The sequence below is a fragment of the Aulonocara sp. 'chitande type north' Nkhata Bay genome, linkage group LG8 (assembly GCF_057382095.1).
Source record: "Aulonocara sp. 'chitande type north' Nkhata Bay isolate Kocher_YH1m ecotype deep benthic linkage group LG8, A_spYH_male_GT1.1, whole genome shotgun sequence".
Taxonomy (NCBI): Eukaryota; Metazoa; Chordata; class Actinopteri; order Cichliformes; family Cichlidae; genus Aulonocara; species Aulonocara sp. 'chitande type north' Nkhata Bay.
In genome coordinates, this window is record NC_141351.1 from 20,915,814 (window position 1) to 20,935,448 (window position 19,635).

The 19,635-nt window shown below is 39.0% G+C and overlaps 1 protein-coding gene and 1 non-coding gene across 2 annotated transcripts in view; both read right to left on the bottom strand.

Annotated features, from left to right (window-relative positions):
- arhgap27 (Rho GTPase activating protein 27) overlaps window positions 1-17,666 on the bottom strand; it is a 31,516-nt gene extending 13,850 nt beyond the window's left edge. Inside the window, exons 1-3 of the mRNA XM_086304233.1 lie at window positions 17,512-17,666; window positions 14,255-15,071; window positions 1,401-1,877 (exon numbers count right to left, since the gene is read on the bottom strand). Coding sequence (XP_086160359.1) covers window positions 1,401-1,877; window positions 14,255-15,013 — 1,236 coding nt within the window. The 5' untranslated portion in view covers window positions 15,014-15,071; window positions 17,512-17,666. The remainder of the gene's footprint in view (window positions 1-1,400; window positions 1,878-14,254; window positions 15,072-17,511) is intronic.
- Window positions 17,667-18,953: 1,287 nt separating this feature from the next.
- Window positions 18,954-19,068, bottom strand: LOC147323698 (U5 spliceosomal RNA). The gene has a single exon (XR_015130853.1). It is a non-coding gene; the product is annotated as a U5 spliceosomal RNA (small nuclear RNA).
- Window positions 19,069-19,635: the final 567 nt, after the last annotated feature.

The following is a 19,635-nucleotide window of genomic DNA, read 5'->3' on the forward strand; positions in this document are numbered from 1 at the left end:
CTTTATCACTGCATAAAGTTCCTTCAGACAAATTGGTGACCCGGCCTTTGGTGACAGAGAGGCCCCCAGAACCTCTCTGTTTCCACGATGGAGGAAAGCTGGCTTAAAGGAAGCTAAAATGGCTTGTTCCACACAATGTAGGAACCGCATTAAGGCCCGGTATAAAATAATTAAGGCTTATTTTCAACTCTGAATTATGCAAAGTTACTCTAATAAGTCCAAAATTTCTAATGAGGAATATAACATCCGCCTTGCACAACCCCCAACAAACACAAACATATCCAGCACAGAGAAAGAAAAAAGCGCCTTTACTCCCTGGAAGAACTTGTGCTTATTTCATCACGATTACAACATATGAATTTCACCAGAATACACATTCACAGATATTACTGCTCAATTTTTAATCTTTTTTACTTAGAACTGCAGGCCTCCCTGTAAACACTGATAACTCAAGATTGAAGAACAGTAATACCAACATTCATGAAAAAGTATTAATTCATGCACGTTGGTTCATGAGATTTTGATGCTTAGCTCTGTGATATACCATCACGGTCAGTTGCCATCTAAGTCTAATGATTTAATCCCCCCTTGGTGAATCTTGACCTCCTGTTTTATTAGCGCTGCTGTTTCACAGCAAGAGAATCCCAAGTTTTAAACCACAATATGCAGTTTTGTTTTCCATAAGCTCTGATTTCTCTCACTATTAAAAAACATGCTATGTTAATACTGCCATTCTTGGCCTAGGATGCTCTTAATCCCAAGAGTTTCACTTCCTGTTTAATAAAGAATAATAATAGTAAAAGTATTAACGCCTCCTCGGCCCTTTCCTGTTTTGAAATGTTGCTACATCCCACGGAATCATCTTGATTGGATAATTTCTTACTGTGACCCCGAAATAGAGCTTGATGACTTCCCTATGACTTTCATAAATGAGTCAGAATAGTTTCATGACCTCGATGTATTATTCTTTCTTGGCCTATTAATGCTTTTTCTCCAGCTCAGAAAAGTCATTCAAGGGGAAAAATGGGGTCACTGCCTGCTTGCACTGTTAAAAAACTTTTCATGATATAAATGTGAGTGGTAATTTGAAGTGAACTGTTTCTCAAATTTGCCCAATTTCCCAGAAGAAACAAAACATCACCAATAATTTTTAGGTAATTTAAAATGAGCACAGATGCCTGTCTTCATTTAAAGTTAAGAGACAATACTACTTAGTGTCCACTGTTGTGGATATTAAGTGCCAGGGCTGTGAGATTCCCTGATGAAAATGAGTCCTACTAGCTATGTAGGTGCAGGAGATTTAATTCCATTAAAAGCAGACTGTATTTACAGCTTTCCCTTGGGTGAAGCTAAAACAGGAGACAGAGAGCGGCTAAGTAGAGCAGCCATGCTGTCCTTACCCGCTCATCCTCATGAAACCTGTGCACACTCATAGGCTCCATCAGAGGCGGGTAGGGGCTCTGAGGATGCTCAGGGGGCTCCCAAGATGTTTCCCCAGACATTGGGTTGTAGAAGTATGGGCGACCACTGGTCTCATCCACTAACTGCTCCCAGTCTGAGGTCCACGCCGGTGGGGAGGCGGTGGACAGAGAAAGGACAGGAGATTGAGGAGGTGAGGGGGAATAAGGCTCCTCTGCAGGGAGTGGCTCGGGGTCTGTGGAGGGGTCTACAAAAGGGCTGTCCCAGGTTGTGCGCCCTGTGTTGGGGTGGTAGTAATACTCCTGTCCACTTTCGTCGTCAACGTGCACCTCCCATCCCTCTGGGTTAAGGTAGGAAGGAGAGTAGGACGAAGGAGCCGATGGAGGAGACTCTGAGATGCTTTTCCGGAGCTCTGCTACATTGACGTACACTGCTGACCGGAGATTTTCATCCTGCACCTGTGGAAAAACAAAGAAGGGACTCATTCATATGTGCTTCTACATTACAAAACACAAGTTTAAAGCAAACAAAGTAGATTCTTCTGTGGAGTTCATTTTTGAAGGTGTCAAACTCAGATCTTGTCACTTTAGTGTTCCTGTAAACACACAAAAAAGTAGCGCAAGTATTGTCAGCAGTGTCAAGTACTTGTCTTCAGTCCACTGCTCTTACTATTGCTCTTTATAAGTCAGCCTTCCGCATCTTACAGAGCACAGGAAGTAGCTTAGAGCTGAAAAAACCCCCACAGACACGCTCTTCCCTCAGTAATAATCAAAACCTATATTTGTCCACAAAACCACCTCCACATGGGTTTAAGCACCGTCTGTATTTAGCACTTGCTGCCATAGTTGATCATGTGCTGATCAGTGGTGGGTTTTGCGAAGTTTTTGTTAAATACTGTATTAAAAATAAAAAAAATAAAAAATAAAAATAACAACCACACAAATAACACCAAACCACAGGCCAACCATAGATGTTTGAAAACTAGGGTATGCGTTACTATTGCGCATCAGCTTTGGTCCTCTTGTTCGACTGCAAACCAGTTAACTACCTATTTCATTTCATTTTCTCTCTCAATGGGTTGTTAGGTCCTCAGTGTCACATTGCTTTCATGAACAGAGTTCCACATGAGTCCACTTGCTGCATGGCAGGAACACAACATGCAAAACAATCCTGATCATCACAACTAATTTGTTTAAAGAACACCAGCGAGAGTGAGTGCGATGAAAGGCTGCCACTGTCCTCAACCTTTCCTTAGTTACAAGTAGGTACCTGAAACAACTCCTGCCCAAAAAAAACAAAAAAACCTTTGCTTTAAGTTACTGTGCTCTCACCTGTGCTCCACTATTCCTTTTTGTAAGACTTCTGAACATGGTGGCACAGATAAAAAGACAGGCTCCTTTCTGCTGCAGACTTTCCCATAAACTACCTCTTGTCACATAGGTAGTCTCATTTTTTATATTTATCAAGACTTGAGACCTGCGCATGTCAGTGCTGTATCTGGTCATAACTGCAATAAACAGAGTCCACAAAAGGAAAAAAAGTGCTAACAGGAAGCAGCAGAAAGTAACTCAGTACATGTCACAATCACAATAATAGCGCAATACCTGCAGAAAATCTGATGAACAAATAGCAGAAATGCTCTCCGTCAAATTCATCTAAAGCTTTGTTTGTTGGGCATTATCTTTTTTTGGCATATTAAATACAACATACAACTACTTGGAGGTGGGGAGACAGTCTATTTGTAACTTTACAATATAACTAAATGTAGTGTATGTATGCAATTGACATTATATCAATACGCTAATATTTAATAACCGTCATGGACATCGTCTGGTTATCCGAGCTGCCCTCATTTCGACTATGATCAGTTTTAAGGTACTATTCCTTAACTGCTTTACACCTGAAAGGCAAATATGACAGTTTTTACTGCACGATAAACATGCACATACACTGGGCGATAGTATTTAGTCCATTTTTATCTTCATAAAAAACGGTCAAAGGAAAAAATGCAACACGGTGATCAGGACACTGACAAAGTTCCAAGAATAATCAAACCTGCATGTTTCATGCAAACCTTATTTATAATTTGAGCATTGGAATGTGCACGGATTCTTGCTTCAAGCCTGCCCATATGGAAAAGAAATAGTAAAAACTTATATGATTTACTCATGAAAGTGGCCACTTTCTCATTACTTTCATATATTGTTTTAGTAAGTATCCAAAACATACAAGTTTCATTATATAATTTTTCAAGGGATCTTATGTGTTTTCACTCTTGTATGCTTTTCATACAAGTTTCACACAAGACAGATACAAACTTTATAAGATTTATATATATCTTTTCCATATGGGTGACTTGTACAGTTTTTCCTTCCTCACAAACGAGGAAGTCACTACACATATATGTACAGTCAGTCGGCATCAATTACATTGTTATGTTCTTTTCCAGACTTTATTTATTAGGTACAATGACAGCCACCAACGTAATCCGTTTCTGCATGAGTTCTTTTGCTTGGGAATGCAGGATTATTAGTTGTCAATGAGTATTTGAAATAGAGATGCGGCTGTTTTAGTACAAGTAAAGGCCATTTTTTGTAGCACCTTTGGCTTTAGTAGTCATTGTTAGAGTCCCGAAGCAGAACTTCTGGGGAAAAAGCACCTTGGAAGCCAAATCATTGCAGTACATGCCACATAACAGCAACATCCAGTGAAGTAGTGTTGCTTTCTCTCCCACCCAGTCAATGACATGATCCTATTTGACTCTTTACATGTAGTAAAGGCCAAAATAATAATAAAAAATCCTTAAATAATCTTAAAAGAGAAAACAAATGAAATGTAAGGAAAGAGAGCAGTGGATTGACATGCAGTGACAGTCGCGCAAGCTAGGAACTGATCAGAGACTCGCTGTGGTTGGTCTATGTGCTTTAACCACTTGGCTTTTGGGTCACCCACACAGTACCCCAACTTAGAGCAGGCAGATAAATGTAGGTGATAAAAATAAAAGAGCAACGAGAGCATTTCTCTATTGCACTGTGTGTGTTTTTATCTATACAGTGTTAGCACTTGGCTTATTATTGATCTTGATATAACTATGAGGCAAGCGATGAGGACAACCAGACAGCTGACCCCAAAACACATTGATCCTGAACAACACAACTGTACAGACAGACACAGAGGAAATGAAAGAGCTGCATCATTGATCTCTGAAATAGCTATGCTGGAAGGTCCCTATCCTTTGGAGAAAACACTAAAACTTAACTGCACGTGATCGAAGCAAAACTGTGCATACGCATATACAGTAATACAATAACAACATCTGAGCATAGTTATATCAGTCACTCGTGTAGGTGGAATTATGGTGTACTTACTACCAGTGTTAATACAGTTCACTAAAAAGGAAACACTAAAGCTAGGTGGGTGGGTGAAAACATTTTAGTAAAATGGCAGTAAAATAAAAACTAAACTTTACATAAAACAGCCTGACTTGTATTGTTGTATTATCACCATCTTACAAAGTCTTACAACATTACAAATACTACAAATCTCATAGTAACAGAACCCAAAACCGTGAATGAGCTTAAATGAGCCAAGCCATTCCTTAAACTGAGTAATGAAAATAAATAGTAAAAAAAAACAAAACTTATTTTCAGCCCATGTGGACTCTATTTACAATGACGTCTGAGTTGTTAATGTTAATTTTTGTTCACAAAAACACCAATCAGGTAAAAAAAAATTAAACACAATAATGCTTTTAAGCCTTTAAGTGCGTTCTGTAGTTAACATTTGAATGCAGATCTTTGATTTGTAAGGACGTTTCTCTGAACTGATGCTTTTGCTTTGGGAAAATGTTTGGATGAACCTGGCGACAATGTCAACTTTAGTTACGTGACTGTGTGTCCAAAAAATGTACTGAAAAATTAAAGGCTAATTTTAGCTCTATCAAGTTGTTGTACAAACAAAACTGACGATTCAAACGTCAACCCATAAAGACCGAGACTATCAGTCACATGTGAGATGAAAATTTACATCTTTGAGACTGATACCAACATCACTCTAACACAGGAACCGAACTAACAAACAAAGTTTGGGTCCAAACTAACATTAAAAACCAACATGGCACAGTTAGTACGCCATGTACGTCACCTTACTTGGTACAGGAAACAAAATAAGTGCAGGGGCGATGTGATCACGTTAGAGAAAACAGGAAGCACATCATTTATCAAGTTTATAAGGATACTAAAACAAACCAATGAATAAAACTGAGCTTTTCATTATAAGCTTCTTAAATAATGATCACCTACCTTAGAAGGCACCGGCAGGGCCATGCCCCGCTTGGACCGGTGACCTGGCCAAAACCTGGACTGCATCTCCACCATCTTTATGTTGTACTATCTAGAGGAGCCATCCATCCAAAAGACACCAAAAACTAGCGACTTAACCGTGCGACTACATTTGGTCCGCTTGTGCTGGGATAGAGGTGAGTGCACACCAAGAAGCACACGCTTACATCCTCCTCACACTGCAGCTGTGACAGTTGCACCCAGACTGAAAGGAGAACTGTGAGCTGTGTGACAACAGCAGCAGGAAGGGACTGTGTAAGGACTGGGTGAGACGTGCGTGCACGTCAGACTGTGTGTGTGTTTGTGCACGCCTATGCATGAATTCCTGTGCACAGGATAGGGGGGTAGAGGGTAACCGTCTGCCAGCAGCCCAAAGCAGAAACACACAGTGAAAACAAGACAGAGGGAACTGTAAGATAGAGGGAGCAGCAGAAACTCTGCAGGTCACTGCAACCTACTTCCTGACTGAGTACCCATAAGATAAAAAAGGAAATTACAGCAATGGAAACAAACTTTTTTGAAGGAAACATGTTATATTCACAACAGAGGAAAAGTAAGATGTTGCGTAAAGTAAGAAAACCAAGAGCTTTTAAAATCTCTTGGTTTTCTTATGTAGAACCAGCAGCTTCCATATAGTGTGTAAAGTGTACACTAATGCCTACACCTAAGTGCCATTAGTGCCTACACTTTATTAATGGCTGAGACCTGCTAGTAGGTCACAGCTAATAATGTGTGTGTGTGGGGGGGGGGGGGGGGGGGGGGGGGGGGGGGGGGGGGGAGCAAACATTTCCCAGAAAAGGAAATGGAAAAGCTGCTTTTTCACAGGTTTGTCTGATGAGTGTTGCTAAATCTACAGACTACATGTGGGTGGATGCTTGAAACAGGAAGTCTAGTTTCTGTTCAATTGAATTGTTCAGTCAATACTTCCTCCTGCATGGGACAACATAGCCAGCTGGGCTTCAGAGAGTGTGGGTATGTTTTATGGAAGATTTGGAATTTGGCTTTATCCTGAATAAGGTTTGAGTGTAACTTCTCTTTTTATATTGTTGAAATTTAAATTCTTGCAGGTTACAGGGTATACGGCAGAAGACAGTGCTGCAAAGAACATCCAAAAAGCATTTTCATTAATGCAGGAGTGTCAGGTGTATTAGTTAGTGGGCTATATGTACACCAATAAAGTTAGGTGGCAGGTGTGGCTCTTCACATGAGGTTTTTCTGAAATGTAACTGAAATTTTAAGTTAGTGTGAAAGCTTTTATTTTTAATGAACTATCAACTATTTGCAACTATTTATATAAAAAAGTGAAGGACAGCCTGAGAGAACTGAAACTTAATATATCAATAACAAAATAACTAAAGAAAATAACACTTTATATTCACACAACTTGTCGAGACGCAGAAATGCATTTAACTTTCGACAGATGTCTACTTCTGTACTTAGGTTTATTGAACAAAAAAAAGCTGAATTATTAATGACTTCAATACAGTTTTCACATTTATCATGCAGCAGGCCAGAATGAACTCGTGGGCCACATGATTCCCCTGCATGAAATCTTCTATTTGTAATGTGCATAAAACCACCTGCATAATATTAGCTGACATTTTAGTGAACATATGGGTGATAAGGTATACAAAAGCTTGTCCTGCTTATTCTTTTGCACTATATGCTTCATAAGAGCTACTTTCAGTGGCTCCCTTATTCAAAAGGAGTTGTCATACCGGGTAGCTATCAATACTGCCACAGACACAACCCCAAAAGAATTTGTGTCTCCTCTCTGGATCAAACTGGGGATCTTTTACTAGTAAGATAAATGTACACAACTACACTACAGATGGACTATAAGCTTAAAATGTTGCATATATTTTGTACAGCAACTGGGAGCCCAGTGTATATAATGTACGAATGACTATTTGAAATAACACTGACTTGAGCATGACAAAGCTTTTACCAATTGCAAAAAAACAACATACAAGCCCGACTAACCCCAGGTATTTGGATTAATCAGCTGAACTTAACCAGTTAGGATGTTTTGCTACATTTACTATAGCCAACAAGCTAGCTAACAAGCTAGCACAAGCTATGATTAGCCCATGATCAGTTCTGAACAGTTTTCCCTCCATGAACAAAAAGTCTAGCTCATCTTAACATTAATTTTACTGAAGCGTGGCCCCATGGAAATTCATATCAGCGTTTGTTTGTATCATTCATGGAATTTCTATTGTGCTGGAAGCCAATCTTTTATTGCTATCAGTGTACTTAGGGCACATTTTCATTACAAATGCTAGCTATGAACCTGTTTGGTGCTGTATGGAAGGAGAGAAGCTTTTGGGAAAAAAGTGTTATCCTTTGGATTTTCACTGCAAGCTCAACCCGAACTCCTCACATAAAATCGGCCTACACACTGGTAGAAATAAAGACAGTGGAGAAGGCCTAAATTCTTTCATTTATGTTTACACAATGGCAATATAAAAAACTTTTACGGGATTAGGAAGGCACCTAAGTGCATCTTTAAGTGCCTCAGTAAGATAGTTTGCTAGTCAAATCCATCTAATCACAGAAATAATGATAGTGTTGTGTCAGATTTTGAGATACGTTTCCAGCTGTAATGGAGAATATCTGGAGGGCATCTGTTGTATTGTTTTGTCTAAGATGCCAAGTAAATGGCTCCTTTTTGATAATGTTTTTGAGCGTTATTCAAGGAGAAAACCCTTCAGTGCAGAGCAGACAACTCTATGCCCTCAGCTATGCATGAAGCAGCAATCTGCTTGATTACTTAACCACATTAGCGCTCATCCAATCAAACAATGGAGAACCAAATTGGGGCCCAAATCACGCCACAAGCACACAGTTGAGCTATTGAATCGGTCTGGCTCCACTCGCTCTTACATCACACTCATCATTGGTCCAGAATCCTGGAAGACTCCATAAATGCCCAATGTGGAATCCATCAGCTTATCACATTCTTATCTATGCTCTCCAGGCCAGCTTTGCATGCCGATGTGAAAAACCCGCTGATGCTGTTTGTTGATTTCAGATTTCTCCCACTCACACTTTGTAGGTGAAGTGTTTTCTGTGTAGGAGCGAGGGAGGATTTAAGTACCAGTCGAAGTAATGCTCTCTGGGGAAACTATAAACCAGCCAAGTGAAATGGAAACCTTGGTGTTTTGCAAAAATACCACCTTGACATTTTTTACAGGTGAAAGTAAATATCAACAGTTTGCGTGCAAACACACTGGAAATAAAAATAAAATTCGGGACTTCACTTGCAGCTTTTGATTCTGGGAACTTTTTCTTAGTTCTTAACAAATAGAAAAAAAAGGCAGGATTACTGTAAGCAAGCACATCATAACAAAACTAAGAAAGCATTTTAAAAATAATAATTGCACAAAAGACATTCCTGAGCATATGACTAATACATCCCTTGATAAAGACCAACTGAAGCTTCCTTTAGAGTAGTTTTACATTATTTTGCATTTGTAAACTAAATGAGCAGCTGCACTAAGAAAATAGTAATAATAATTTAAAAAGGTTACAATAAAGTTACAGAGCTTAGCATCCAAGACCTGGGAGAGAAATGCTCAGAAATTTAATGTTTAACAACAAATGTCAAGAATATATTTATGAAATCCTCAAAAACGCTTCTGATTGTGGTTATGTCCAAAACGATTCACTCATTCACTAATCCCAGTGTCCTACTTTGGGAGTTTTATTTAAAAGAGTACATAGCACGCTCATTACTGGATGGACACTACTGGCAAATTTCCTATTTCCTGTTATAGATTTATTTTACATCTACTGTATGTCTCAAAATCTGAAAAGTGTTGCGAATAGGGAAGGGCCTTAAACTTGCATGTTTAATGACTAGTAGGGGCTCATTCATGTATTTGTAACAACACTTCCAGTTCCACAGAACTCTATGGGGGCCCTCAGCTCCCATGCTCTGTGACCACAGAAAACACTGTAATAATGACCTTATAGTTTATGGTCTTACTGAATAACATCACAACAATGATTTTATTGTTGTAATGTTTACGATGTTTAAACCATCAAAACACTGAATGTTTCATTAGAGGACTTCACTAACCTGTTTGTAACAGTGTGCCTACTTGGGAGTCAGAACTTAAGGCATGGTGAGATACTGTAAATGCACTGAATAGGGTGTAGCTGTACATATGGACATCACTACAGAATGGTGAACCTACTGTATAGTCAACTGTACAGTGAAGAGGGGCTGATTTTGTACACATGCTTTGACATCTGTACAAAAATATCACTTGTAAGGCTGTACCTGGCTGAACAGGCTGAGATTACATATCTCTTTATGTAATCTCATATTTCCACATAAAATTACAAAATATGTCCTTTTTTTTTTTACAGATAACTATATGTTTAATACCTAAATTATAACTTAAGAACCAAGTCAAACCAAATTACCTTCGCAAGAGCAGTTTTATTTGCCAACAGTGTAAAATATTGAATGTGAGAAATGTATTGGTAAAACATGACAGGCATAAACTGGATCTAAGTCTGACTCTCTGAGGTCACGGTATATATTTAGTTCTTGTCTCACACTTACATGCTGAACAAGTTGTTAAACCTTAAACTATAAAAAAAACTAACTCTGTCAAAACACATCATAATATGCATACTTATTTTTACCAAAACTAAAATGTGGTGAAAATGAAAGGACTTTCCTGACCAGGAAGCTAAAAGCACCCGTTCTGCCTGATGTACACATGTGCTGTGCACAGAAATGCCTGACAGGACACTCACACTACCTGTTGGAGCAGTTTCTTGGCATCTGATGTTGTTTCACAGAGCACCAGGAATTATTAGTCTTAAAAGGTGCAGGGTGAGGCATTACTTTTAAAATGCCAATACACATGTATATATATCAAAGGCTCCAGTGCTATCTGTGATGTGGATTATGAGACACGTTTACTTTTGCTGCCAGACATCAATAATTGAACCTTGTACTTCTGGATGATAAAAGAGCCAATTGACACAAGTTGGGTATTTATGAGTCATACTGGCCATAAACATCAGACCTGAATTAAAGTTTGCATTCTACAACAATAGTTTCACAACCTGAGCTTCACTCGACAAACTTAACTTCCCATCTGAAAGCCCAGAACAGCCCAAACTCCCTACCACATTAAGTGACCTACATTTTGGGCTAATTGCAAGTTCTGCACATTACATATGCACACACACGCCAACTGCATGGCAGGGCTGGCATTAAAAGCTCCAAAGCCCTGCTTGTTGGGAGTCAGGCCAGACCCCCTCGCATCACCATGGAGATGGCCCTCCATTGTGGGGTAAGAATTAATGCACTTGAGGGGTCCTGGCACGTCTACAGTCCCGTTACAAGTGTGTGGGGGGTTCATTCATGTTTACACAGAGGAGACGAGAAGGACAAATTATGGTTTAAAATGCAGGAATTCAACTGCACCGCTTCGCAAAAATCATTTCTGGGAGGTGGTAAAAATCTCCCACTGAAGCAACAAACTGTGCTGGTAATTACAGCGTAATGCACACCAAATCACTGGGTATAGTGGGAGAGGCTGTAGACATTACATGACTCAAAGTGCCACACACATTTGGTAGAAACTGAGCAGAAACCCAATCAAACACACCTTCTCCTTCATAAACCCCAGTGCTGTCTGACGTCACGTATTCCTTGCAACAGGTGCAAAAGACGACGGGAAGTGTCGTGAAACTTACCTGAAGCAAAAGTTTCAAGTCACCAAACTACATCCGACAGGAACATAAGGTTAAATGTTGCCGTGTGTTTCATCGTTTCCCTGCCGTGCGCATATGATCACAATTCCCCGGATCGTAACCGGTGCTGGGAAACCAGGTAGCAGCTGGAGGTTTTGGGAGTGGCTGGCAGATTTTCGCTTTAACTCCTTCCTCTCCCCAGGAAAGGTCAACCAGCTGACACAACCTGTTTGTAACCTGTTCTGGAGTGTCATCACAGCCACAGACTGTATTTTTCAAGTCCCAGAGCTAAAAACAGCCCCTCCTTCAGCTGCACTGCAAAGCCGTTTCATCCACTGCAAACCTCCAGCTCCTCCCGAAGTTTAACCACATCTGTTTAATACAAAGGTGAACCATACGCACCTGATAAAAGTGATCCCGCACCCTCAGAAACTTTCGCTGAGTAAAACTGAGGTCTTGAATCAGCTTTTACCGAAGTATTCAAGGAACACCTCTTTTTTTTTTCAGCCATTGAAATGGCATGAAGGGAAAGACCGGGCATTCATATGCTGATGAGCTGGCTCTGACACACCGCAATCAACCGAAACGGTATTCTAAGTCCTTCCTTCACTAGTGTCAACACCAATAAATGGAGGGATCTTATATCTAAGCAAATCCAACCATTCAGTGCTCAGGTTAACCAGGAACACGTTCAATAATATTACACGTGAATCTCTGTTGATCTTGGTTGGGACTAGGCGTGAATTTGATATGAGAGTGTTTTGTAGCTTCAGAAAGAGCCGCACGCAAACTGCCGCAAGGGATGTCCCTTGAGTCAGCAGGTGGGGCACGGGACAGCACAATTAAAAAGCGCATATAAAACCTGGGATGTAGACTTAGAAAGAAGTGATCGCTGAAGCTCGCTCCTCAGAGCATTATGGGTAATGTAGGCGGCAGCTTTCAAACATAGACTGTATATAAAAGCTGGATACAACCCATGTTGAAGCACTTTGAACCCACATTCTTTTTGATGACCATTAGGGAGCTGTACTACGAAACTACTTCAGCATAGCTTAGCTTTCTCTGCATTAGCTGGCTCGACAAAACCTAAAAACAAAACAATCCTGTGTTGTTGTAACAGGTTACATATGTAAAATAATTGTATTCCTTCGGCACAAAATCTCTATAGCACTTAAAACATGCTCTGAGCCTTACCTGTTACAGGTAGGTTACCATAGTGATTTAGCTAGATTAAAAAAGAGAGCTAACCCTTTAGTACTTCTTACAACAGATGTTTTTTATTTCTCAAATAGCCCTCAGCTCTCGGGATCTATGGCCTCAAAAACGTTCTGATCAGTTTATGATGTCATTTGCTAGTTTAAAGTTTTACTGAATACAACATGATGAGCGTTTTATGCATTGTGAAACCTGTTAGCTAAAAGATCATGGTTACCCTGTGACTGACATTTCACCACCATATGAATATGGAGATGTAGAAGGCAGTGGTGGCAGGAGTCCATGTCCATCTTTTAAATACAGTTTAGGCTTTAATGAAGGTTGGCTCCTAAAAATAAGTTCTCCCATTTCTGGTTAGAATGGATACATATGCATTAATAGTACTACTAAGGTATTACTAGTATAATGGGGCCCTTTTTTGTACAACACATTCTTCTCTTTGATTTTTTTTGTGTTCCCAACAGTACTTAGGTACCTTCACTGTTTTTAGTTGAATCCTTAACGCTAGTAAGTTCAGTGGTTTTACAGTTACTAGTTCCAGTTCAGGTATTTTCACAGCTTTTGAAAGATATAATAACAGTAATATAATAATATGTTAAGTCATGTTGCCTGTCGTTGCCTGTAGGCTTTTTTGGGGTGCAGCATGTAAGCCTCACCTTTCTTAACTCAATTCAAGCCTCCACACGATCCTATTTCTGCCCGTGTCCCGTGGGATTTCCCAGACAATGGGTCTGCTCGGCTCATAGGTTTTCTATTTAAGGAGCAGGCCATTTAAATCTGGATTTTGCCATGTATTTTATAAAAATCAGTTAAGATTACAGTTTTAGATGCTCTAGAATAAAAAGACATATAAAATATAATATATATATATATATATATATATATATATATATATATATATATATATATATATATATATGAATAATACGTAATGTCACACAGTGTGTTTCTCAGCACACTTGCTTTTCTACTGTTTATAGTGGACAGAGAAGAGATAACTGGATAAATCTTTCTATGGGAATTCAAGTTTACTAGTCTGAGAGTTTGAGATGTTGAAACTGATGTTTAAATGCTATTCAGTTCTCTTCTCAGTTCTCCTAAGAGCAGGAAGTGAAATAGTTAGAGCCACAGATGGGCCGAGGCTTCACCTGGGATCCCCAACATGCAGCAGAAGTTCCCAGTGTTTTTGTTATGTTCTCTCTGAAAATAAAGCAGCGCTTCATTGCACATGTTTCATAAGTGATAACCTCCTCTTATGCTGCATAAAGTGAAACTTCTAAACTAAGTCTAGTTCGTCGTGTTTGTTGCATAAAAACATGAATACAAGCATTTTCAAGGTGCATTTTTTGTGGCTTTAAACGTGCATTGATGCAGTGCTAAACAATAACACAGTCAAACCTGCAGTCGGGTTAAAGCTTTTTAAAGCACTGTAATGTGTAAGCATAGCTGCCATACCTTACATGACAAAATTGCACCCTCTTGTGGCAGAAAACCCCCGTGTTCATCAATTGAGGTGATACAGAATGAATGAAGCATTAAAAAAAGTATGTGGGTCTTACCTGCTCCGTAGGAGGTACTTGCATGGAATTTTTTTCTGCAGTTTGTTTGACACTTTGCCTCTCTGGGGGATGCGTGTCGAGTGAAACTAGAGGAGGCGGAGGCTCGGGAAAAGTGTCAAATTCTGTGACGATTAGCTCTGGTATGGTGTCATATGTGGGTGGTGGGGGCAAAGGGAAATCCATATCCTCATCATGTGCAGAGGTCTGCTCTGTAGTATCATCCTGCAGTGAGATTTTTGACTCTTTTTTTTCTTTTATGACCTTTGGCACCAGATGAGGTTTTGCATACACTTGGGTGCTTTCAGCCTTTGGAGGTGCCGAGTTGTGCGTTTTTACATTATTCAGAGTGTGTACAAAGGTGCTGTTAGTCTGTACATCTGTCTTCACCTCTGGTAAGTCGTCACCGAAACCAAAAGTGGAGAAGCGGTAGGTCTCTTTTGGAACATCCTGAGATGATGGACGACTCTTTGTTGTCCCTTTACGTGGCTTTACGTTGGTCATATCCACTGGCTTACTAACAGTCAGACCCTGAGCTGAATTCAGCTTATTAGGACGAAGATGGTCTCCACCGGTGGCCGAGAGCTCCTCCACATACTGTGCAGGAATATAAAAGGGCTTGGTGTGCTGGTCTTTGCGAACGTGCCACCAGTGATCATTAGTCTTGGAGACCAGGATGTAACTTTCGTTTGGCTTTATGGACACTCGGCGACCATCTTTCGCTGTGTACTCGTACTCAAACTTCACTGACACGTGCTCCATGCTCTTGTGCAGGGCATCAACTCCCAGTTAATGTGGACGCACAGGGAACATTTTGAAACTGGAAATAGAGGAAATGTGATGTTAGGGTGGGTGTCAAAAAGTGTTCAGAGTTCATTGCTTGTTTTTGTTTCGTGATCCCATTTCACAAGATTGTGTGAAAAATCTCTCAAATTGCCCCCCCCCCCCACACACACACACACTATATATATGTATATATATATATATATATATATATATATATATATATATATATATATATATATATATATATATATCTATATATATATACATATACATACATATATATAGAGAGAGACACAGATAGATAGATATGTGTATATACATAGAGAGAGAGAGGAGACTATTTTTTGCATGTCTTCATAACACTTAAGTGCTTAGTGTGTGTTGGTTGTGGGCTTTTTTGCTCTGACAACCCAACACAATTGGTAAAAAGGAAATGAACTACTGCTTAGAATCATGGTGATGATGTTGTATTTCTTGGGGAAATACAACATCAGATGCACAACAACACATGACACCTACGCTGTGTCATTGTTTATCTGACAAACAGTCACAAAATGCAGCTGCAGTGCGTAAAAAAATTAGACACACTCTTAGGACTTCCTGCCAAGTCTGTGAAGGGTTATACAGCCATTTCCAAACAACACCATTCTACAGTAAGAGAGATTACTCACAAGTGGAAAAGATTCAATCCCCTTAACACCTAGTGTAACATATTTGATACAAACCAATCTTTGTGCGCTTTTGAGACTTCTACATCATTAGAGTCCTTTATTCTCTTAAAATACTTCCTCAATCAAATTCTAAGACATTTAAAAAAGGAAAAGAAAAGAAAATAACAAACAAATTGAAAGCCATATATGGAAATTAAATTTCAAGAAATTTTTTAATCAAATTTGTCAGATAGTTCAATAAACTCTCCAATTCGAATTTTCTGGGAATGAATTCAAATGTCCGGCTTTAAGGGCTTAAATATTAAAGTTCATGACAGTACAATTAGAAAAAGACTGAACAAGTATGCCTTGTTTGGAAGGGTTGCCTGAAGAAAGCCTCTTGTCTCTAAAAAAGAACACAGCAACGTGGCTTAGATTTGAAAAGTTACATCTGACCAAACAATATGACATTAGGTAAAATGTCCTTTGGACAGATGAGACCAAAGCGGAGATGTTTAGCTATTGTGCATAGCATCATGTTTGGGAAAACCAAATAAATGGGCACAAACATCTCATAACTGTCAAGCACGGAGGTAGATGGATGAGGATTTGGGCTTGGGCACCTCACAGTCACTGAGTCACCCAAGAACTCCTCTGTACACCAAAGTATTCTAGAGTCAGATGTGAGGCCATCTGTCCGATAGATAAAGCTTGTCTGAAACTGGGTCATGCAACAGATCAACGCTCCCAAGCACAGCAGCAAATTTACTCAACAGAATGGCTGAAAACGCGAAAACATTCCAATGGTCTAGTCAAAGAGCAGACCTCAAACTGATTAAGATGCAATAACGGGAGGGCTGTGTATAAACAGAAAGTGGGCCAAATTTTCACCACAATGATGTGAAAGACAGAGTGATACAGAAAAGCATTCAAAAGCTATTAAGTCTATGTAGTTTTCCATATTTTTCCTCATTTTGGATTCGTTTTTAATAAATAATGTGATATGGGTGCATTGTTGTTCATCTGAGGTTGTATTTCTCTAATTTTAAGACCTGATAAAAATAATGCTACATAGCTGTAACATCTATATTCTTTTTCTTCTTTCATCGAGCACTCAAAGCACTTGGACCCATGTCTGCCTGTCCAATAATCCATTCATGGTTAGTGTTTGACATTATTATGTTAATACTGATTTACCAGAAAGGCTAATGCAGTTCCAGTTTAGAGTAATGAGCAAAAGGCTGGCAGAGATAAAAGCCTCTATGTGTGTGCGCAGAATTAGACAGGAAATGGAAGTTGCTTTCCATTTGCTGCAGAGCAACTTCAACCTAAACTTGAGCTTGAGCAGCAGACTGAGTAATTGCTTAGCCACAAAACAGGAAGCCTGCACCGTCCTCGTCTCAGCGTCAGGCAGACGTCACTCAGCAATCTCAGTTTGCCTGTTAAAGGCTATGTTTTTGCTACGGAGGACTCTGAATGTTTACTGCTTTTTATTATCTTCTGAAGCACATTTTAAACAACAAATTTAGTCATACTAAAAACAAAATAAAACCACAAAAGACAGTCGTATTGCTAATAGTGCTAGCCGTATTGTTAAAATCCTTATACACTGCTTTTTAAAAGAAACTCCATAATGCCAAATCATACATACACTCAAGGCACATAAAAATGCAAAATTATAAATAATGGGGGGAAAAAGTTAACCAACATGGGTAAAATTCTCATATTTTGTCTTCTGGCATATTTTAAAGTTCAGCATTCAACAATAAAATCAAACCTAACCCTTGAATTTCACACTTTATAAGTTAAAATTGGTTTACTTGCCTCATCTCTGCCTCCCAGCATTCCCCGACAGTAGTTTTTCAGTCTCGCAGCCTTGAAGCGGCACCTAAGTATCTAAACAGCCGGAGCTCAACCTGCTGCTTACATGTATCATTTCTGCTCGTTTGCCTCCCTCTTATTTCCTGTTCTGTGTGCCTCTGCGAATGCACCGAAAGAAGCAAATGGTGAGGCATTACAGCACAAAAGCCACGAGAAATGGGAAGTCTGACTTTAACCACACTTCCCAGTGTTTTCTTTAAATGTGCTTTGTTTTCACAGAAAATTGCTCACAAAAAGCCAATGGGATTGTCCGACCAAGTGCTGACTCAGTCTGCCATAATATTTTGCAAACACTGTGAATAAATAAACGTGGTAAACATAGAGTTTTAAGGACAGTTTAACTCTTTTCTTATTGAAAATAACAAAGATAGTTTAATGTTTTATGTATGTGATGGGAATGCAAAAATGAAATCTTTTAAACTTAATAGAGTATGTTACCAATAGGACCATAAGACAATACTTTAGAAAAGCAGGGTAGTTATGTGTGTAGTTGTAGCTTCATGTGTATATCTTTAAAACCAAGTACGCCCTCTGCTGGAATTTTAGGTTAAATAAAATACACATCTAAGTCCAAATGATGATTTCCTTACTTATTTATTTTGTCTTATTCGCAGATTTGGACTGGACTAAACTATGAATCACTGAAATACTGCGGTCTCTCTTATAAACCGATTTAAACCGTGTTTATACAGAACCGAGGAAAGAAAAAAGACACGAGATCTGAAGTAGATCCAAGGCAATCACATTTCTGTGGATTACATTAGACACTGAAAACACTCATATCTTCATTTACGTCAAAAATACCGTCGGTGTCGTTTTTATGTTGCATATTTCCTTACACACGTGCTCAATATGGTAACAATAAAAATTAAGACATCAAAAACTATCTAGGTCTTCAGTGTGTGAAGCAATACAAACAAACCTTTAGTAAGGTAACACAGTTGTTAAATAAACGCCTGTGAATTTTTTTTAAAGGTTTTGTGTCTGTTGTTGAATGCATTTTAAAGTAATTTGTTGTTTTTGTTTAAAATCAGCATTATCAATTGCGTTAAATCCATCAGTTTTAATCTACTTTATATGTTGATTGCTTAGTTTGCTTCTGGTAAAGACATCTTGAAGAGGTGAGGCTTGCAATTATGAGCCATAATTTATATTTTTATTCACATTTTTGTTAGCATTTGTACTAGAGAGAAAATTCAAATGTGCTCCTGAAAGATAAGAATCATTTTGTAAGTTAAAAGCAAGTCAAATTCGGGTGATCCGGAACTACAACATTGTCGGTTAATACTACTTACTGATATAGATAGTTCCGCGTTAAGTTCACTCAAACGCCGGGGAACGTTATTATGCTGAGCAACGTATAGTATTTTTTTCACAAGTACAGAAGCCCCGCGATAAGCAGGGCATCAAAAAATTAGTTATAACTCATATTGTTCCTCTCCACGGAAATCTTTAGTAAAAGGCGAAAGATTTATACGATCTGAAGAGAAACATGAGTGTACTACTGAATGTAGTGACCCGGGGAGGTGTGATTTTCCGACATACCCATTACACTCACGGTGTCGTTGAGCTGAACTCAAACGTGCATAGTTTGAATACTGTACTTTGGGATCTACTTTATATAAATATACAAAACACTTTATATATATTTAAAAAATCTATATGAATTGCTTTAGAGCGAAAACGTAGGTTTAAAAGGAGTTGGCGTACTAGGCCCGATGCATGATGGGTAATATTCAATTTCAGGCTAAAATACTGCACTCGGGAAGCTTTGCTAGGTCTGTAACTGAGCAGAAACGATACTGTGACTAAATTAATTATTAAGTGATTAGAAATAAGGAAAATAAGTGCAAAAAATAGGAAAAAGGTTTACGCAGGCGCAACACACTGTTAGGATGGGCTTTGGAACGAGAGAAGTCCTTCCTACTACTTCCGTCTTCGCACAGCTAACCGCCCCCCTCCTTTTAAGTTAAACGGTTAAAAAACAAAACAAATAGCGTAAGAAACACTTTTAGCGATCAAAATCATTTTTGTTTGATCCTCCAATGGAGACTCTGGGGTGTTTCC